At 37.8% G+C, this 6,000-nt stretch overlaps 1 protein-coding gene across 1 annotated transcript in view; it reads right to left on the bottom strand.

Annotated features, from left to right (window-relative positions):
* The window catches only part of CDH12 (cadherin 12), a 532,964-nt gene that overhangs the window by 262,513 nt on the left and 264,451 nt on the right, over positions 1 to 6,000 (bottom strand). The window contains exon 3 of the mRNA XM_004698091.2: positions 3,595 to 3,889. Coding sequence (XP_004698148.1) covers positions 3,595 to 3,889 — 295 coding nt within the window. The remainder of the gene's footprint in view (positions 1 to 3,594; positions 3,890 to 6,000) is intronic.

Here is a 6,000-nt window from a genome sequence, read left to right as displayed (position 1 = left end):
GTTTTTTTTAATTGGCAGCATTTTTTCAATTTTTGAAACTGAAATAGCAACATTTACCATAATAGCGAAAAAGAAGCTTCTTTTTTTGAGTTTTGTTTTGTTCCGTTTTTCCTGGATTGTGCTTTGAACACAGATATCCAGAAATGACCATGTAGCAAAACTCTACTGTCCCCTGGAACAGCGTCAGTTCCACTTTCTCCTATCTAGAAGATATTATGGTATTCCAAGGAGAGCTATGCTGTATGGAGAATTTCCACAGTTAGGGGTGTAAAATGAACGTGCAAATATGAGTGGTCTTGTGGAAAAGTAACCTTAGAATAGTGAAATCACGTCCATAGACCCAGAAAGATGCAAATGGGCATGGAGTCCTGATGTCGTCACTTGGAGATTTGGATGCAAAGTTCAATGTTGGTTCTTTTAAGAGTGGCCGGGATACAAATCTAACTGAATAGTTTGCGTACATATGTTTGTGTGTGTTTGCTATGAAATTCTATGTTAGGACTTCGGCATCCAAGGGCAAAAAAATAATACATGATAGGTGCTTTATTTTTTAGCTAGAGTGATTAATGTGGTTGTTTTTATTTGCCATTTTGGTTTTGAAAATTAATCAAACATTACTGTCAATCTTCCTATTAAGTAGATGGTGTGAATTTTTAGTCAGCTGACTTTTAAAAATGTTTATGCTTTATCATGTAAATTAGCCTTACCTAATCAGTTGGAAAAGCCTTAAGGGTCAAAGCTGAAGTTTTTCAAAGGAAAAGAAATCCTGCCTTAAGGATAAAGCATCCAGTCAAGCTTGGTTTTGGACTATCAGCCTGCATTTTAGATTTTACACTTGCCAGGTTCAACACTGGCATGAGTCCATTTTGGAAGATAAATCATATATGTGCACGTATGTACACACAGATGGATATATACATGGGAACTTCAAAAATTCATGGATAAATGCAATTAAAAGATGGAGTTTTCCCACAGCCTTTGGAAGCCCATAAGCACATCTTTATCATATATGCATATTCATCTAGATGTCACATCTCCATCACATTGCCATTGTGAGATATGACCTGTGGTGTCATTCCCTTCTTTCCTACTGGACATACTGTCATTCATCCATTTATTCAAATTAGATCAAAACACTGACTCTAGAAATCTTCTTTAGAATTCATTTGAAAAAAAAAATTTAAGATTCTGTTCATCTTGAATCACTCTTAATAACATTACAATTTCCTATTGCTTCCATTTTTCTGGAGAACCCTGCTAGAACAAATGCTAATTTTGAGAGTTTATTTAGTGTGGTTTGTCTTTGGTAAATAGAGATCTACTGGCAGAACTCGCTTTACCTTCTACTGTACAAGAAGAAAGTAAAATTCAAATGCACAGAGACCCAAGGCTGATTTCCACAAGACAGAGGTCACATATACCTGTACTTTCTAAACTCCTACCCTATTGTGAAACTGGGAGAAAGACAAGGCCTGCTGCTCCCACAAAGAGTTACAGTGTTAACCCTCCCAAGGTTACTTCTAACCTGTCTACAGGGTGCCTGGGAGATGGGGGTTCCATGACAGTGGGGTTTTTTGGAGGGGGGGGATTCTGATACTAGCTGTCCCTCCCAGGGAATTCTGTGTGTCTGCTGGGTTCCATAGTCTGTTGCAATGACCATACAAAACTGAAAGACCATGCTCCCGATTATGCAGTTTATTAGGAAAGCTTACAAAATGTTAAGTAGACCATTCTTTTGTCCTCAACCCTTCTCAGCCATGCTGGCAGGCTCCTTTCCCAGAACAGGTAAAGTTTAGTGTCTTCAGACTGGGAGCTAGTTAGGAGTGGGGCGGGGGTTGGGTGTCACTTTGACATTTATGAACAAAGTCATGGCTCATTTGCCTCAGCAGGTCAGAGGCCAAGATAGCGTGTGTTTGAAAGGCCAAAGGTCATAGAAAGAGGAGCCTGCCAGCATGCATGGCAGAGAAGCCTTCGTAACTTGTACCAAGTGATTAGGTGGTAACATGCAAATACAGATTTGGTCAAGTTTGCCATTTCTTTGGGGAGAAAGTGTTCCATCTCTGAATCAGAAAGGAAGAAACTCAGGACCATCCAAAGGACAGGAACAAATCCCATCCAAGACGCTGTGCAGGAAGTGGTCATGAGCAGCACAGAGGAAACAGACACACGACACCGGGGCCGTGGACTTCCTGGTCTCAACTTAATATCTTTATTTCACTTTCATAAAACCAAGGTACATTAAAAATTCACTCCCATACTTGTAATTTTAAAACAAGCATGCTTCTGCCCAACTGTGGATTTTAAACATCTAGGAGTCAGCATAGAATAAATGAGACGGCTCAAAAAAGGTTGCAGAAACAGCATAGAAGGGTTGCAGCCTTGAGTATGCACACTTACACTTCTGATCTATGTGGCCTCCTGGGACTGATTTCTCTGGTCAAGAGGAGAATATGATCTTTGAATATCTGATAAGGTCATAAGTATAATTTCAAATATGCTTATGGGAAATCCATACGACAGCTTCTACAGCCACTAACCTGCTTCTGCCCCTAGGGTAGTCTATGTAATCTTTATTGCTTATCCTGGATGGTAATGGGGGCAGCAGGAGTGTTCTGATGAATGCCCTACTTAGGAAATATTAGCACTAGCTCATGCACCAATTTCAAGTTATAAAGTAGAAATGACAAGTGACTCCACCATAAAAATGTGGTAGATAGCACAAGTTAATCTGAAACACAAAATGGTAGTTAAAGCGTGTCTTCTTTAACTTATAATCATTATAGTATACATTCTATATACATCAAACCTACTGCCAGCCTGTGGATGACAGCTGACTGCAAATATACAGGACAGAATAGAACTGCCCCATAAGGTTTCCACAGCTGACTGCAGAACAGTTGGTGGATTTGAACCACTAACCATTGGCTTTTTATCCACTCTGTCACTAGGGCTCCTTACAGATATTACAGAATATGCAAATATAAGTTGATCCTGAAATATAAATTCTATACTAAAATTCCAATAATTAGGGAACCAACATAGTGGAATTGCATAGATATTCTAACACAAATGCAGCAATGGTATTTGTTTTTGGTTTCAATGCCATTTCTGCATGTATTGCCACACACACAATCGAGAAACTATCATCCTTCTTGGATAACTATCTACAACTACAAAATATTCTACACACTTAGCTCTAGATGCCTTTTGAATGATATATCATGCATAGTTTGGATAGTTTTTCGAATAATTCATTATTATCTGGTATTTGATCATCTCCAGCCTGCTTTCATTGTCTTGAGTTCTATTAAGAATCATCAATTAAATACAAAATGAATTTTGTTATTTGGGTAAACTAAAACAATTCCATGAGTTCAGGAAAATTCACAGATTAGAGGATTGTAAAATATGTGATATATTCTAGTGATCAATCTAAGATAGGAAGACAAAGAAAATAGTAAGCCGGAAAATAATGTTTCCAAGTTAAGTCATCTTCTGGGTTATGAGTTCAATGTTATGTGCAAGTCAACCTGAAACATATCAACGCAGAAGCAGTCTTGTAGCATGTGATAGAATTTTAACTTGCCTACTCACCCACAGGAGACATTTCTGGGACACTGGCAATGTAAGGCCCATCCAAGAACTTTGGCTCATTATCGTTAATGTCCTGCACTTTGATGATGAATTCCGATTCCGGCTCCAGGGGCTTCCTTGTGTCTATGTCCACAGCCTGGGCACGAAGTGTGTAGAAAGGTTTTTCTTCTCTATCCAAGCTCCTTATCGCATGGATGTCTCCTGTGGTTTCATCAATGGTGAAAACAGTGCCGGCGCCATCTCCTGAGAGCGTGTACTTGACCGTGCCCTCTCCCTTGTCTAAGTCGGAATGGAGCTTTCCCAGAGAGAGAGAAAGAGAGAAAAGGCATGCTTATTAAAGGCACATTCTCATCTACATTTTACTATCTGTCAGACAAGGTTAAGTGGGGAGGGGGTATCTTTAAATTTATTTCCAATTATATATTATAAAAACTTAACATATTAATTTAAAAAAAGGATAGTGAACAACCAAATATGTCTATTTTCCTACAGATTCCCTTTAAACCCTTAACTTTCATTGCTTATTGCATATGTATCCCTTTAACACCCTTTCTGTCCATTTAAAAGTCTATATTATTTTTTGGATGGGTTTCAAAATAAGAAGCAGACAGAAAAACTATAGTGTCAAATGTGTCTTGATGCAGAAAACCCATTATGTTGAAGGCTGGATTTAATCACTGCCATGGAGTCAATGCCAACTCATAGTGACCATCGAGGACAGAGTAAGACTGCCCTGTGGATTTCCAAGACTAACTCTTTACTGGAGTAGAAAGCCCCTTGGAGTTCATACATTTGCATTTATCTATGCATATTCTTTTCACAAATGAAATTCAAAAATCTTAAGTTCACGTATTATTTCACTTTAAATCATTGCTGTCAAAGGGATTAGTGGTTCATAAACATGAATTTGTAAACTTTCCAAAAGCCCTGAAGAGAAATCATAGACGTGAACCCAGAGAGGTAAATAAGGTAAAGATGCCCCCCAAATAGGTTGCTGTCTTCACTTGAAATGAAAGAAAAATTTGGCAAATAGGGTGCATGCAAATACCCTGATATTACACAACTGTGGTTTATGATACAAGGGCACTTCCAAACTTTGAATCAAAGGATAATATAATTTTTCCATAATGTTTTTAAGTCCCCTGGTACAGTCTAAAATAAAATTAACTTACATAATACTGAGTGAGGTCATCAAGAAGAAACTTGTCACTGTATTAATGTACATTGATGCTCCTCTAATTAGAGTCAAATAATAAAAGGAAGAAGAAAATAATCCCAAAGATTTGTAAATTGTCTATGTTATCCATATCCAACTATTTGTTAAACTCTTGATTTTCTTGTTGCTGTGTGATTGCAGTTCTGGAAGAAGTGTTTCAAATACTATCAGGATGGCCCAAGGTGTACAGATTTCAACTGAGGCTACAAACTAAGATGGATTAAGACAAAGGAACAGGTGAAAAATGAGGCACTGGCAACCATACGAATACGACTGAAACATCTTCAGATAGAATGTCAGAAAACAAGTCCTGTGGTTCACAGGCATTCAAAATAAAATTTAGGGAGAGTTGCCTCCTCAGACCTCAGAAAAGAGTTGACTTCTAATGCCAACAATGAAATGAGGGAGGGGAAAAAGAAGAGCTGATACCAAGGGCTTAAGTAGAAAGAAATTTTGGAGGAAATGTTGATGGTAACATATGTACCAATGCTTAACAATACTGAATGATGGATTGTTATAAGATTTTTAAGAGCCCCCAAATAAAATGATACATTTTTTTAAAAAGCTTCAAGAGCATTAATATTCCAAATTAGTACAGCTTGAAATGAACAAAAGGTGGCAAACATCCATTAATAATCAGGGTGCATGATGTATAAGCGATAAATCTGGGACAAATGGAAGCCATCAGAAGTGAAATGCAATGAACACAGATCAATATTCTAGGCATTAGCACCCTGAACGAGAATGGCCTTTCCATTTTACATCAGATAATCGGATCATTTAGTATGCTGGAAAATGGCCTAATATTCACCATTCAAGTGACTATTTCAAGCTTGATCTTGAAGGACAGTGCCGTCAGTGGTAGGGTCATGCTCATTTGTCACAAGGGAGAGCCGTCATTATGACTGCAATACCAATTCACTTGCCATTCACGAAAGCTACAGATGATGAAATTGAAGAATTCGATCAAATTCTCCATTTTGAAATTGAAAAAAGAAATACAATCACTACACAGTGATAATCACTGGTGATTATCAATGTGAAAGTTGAAAACATAGAGGAAGGATCAGTAGTTGGAAAATATGATCTTGGTGATAGAAATGCTTTGAGAGATCTCACAGTAGAATTGCACAAGACTGATGCCTTATAGGTTGTAGATATATTTCTCAACCATAAATAGGAATCGAGTT

Source organism: Echinops telfairi, unplaced genomic scaffold, assembly GCF_000313985.2.
Source record: "Echinops telfairi isolate 266 unplaced genomic scaffold, ASM31398v2 ScPeMD7_7469;HRSCAF=8507_1, whole genome shotgun sequence".
NCBI classification, from domain to species: domain Eukaryota; kingdom Metazoa; phylum Chordata; class Mammalia; order Afrosoricida; family Tenrecidae; genus Echinops; species Echinops telfairi.
The sequence above is the reverse complement of the archived record's forward strand: the minus strand, read 5'-3'. Positions and strand labels throughout refer to the sequence as shown.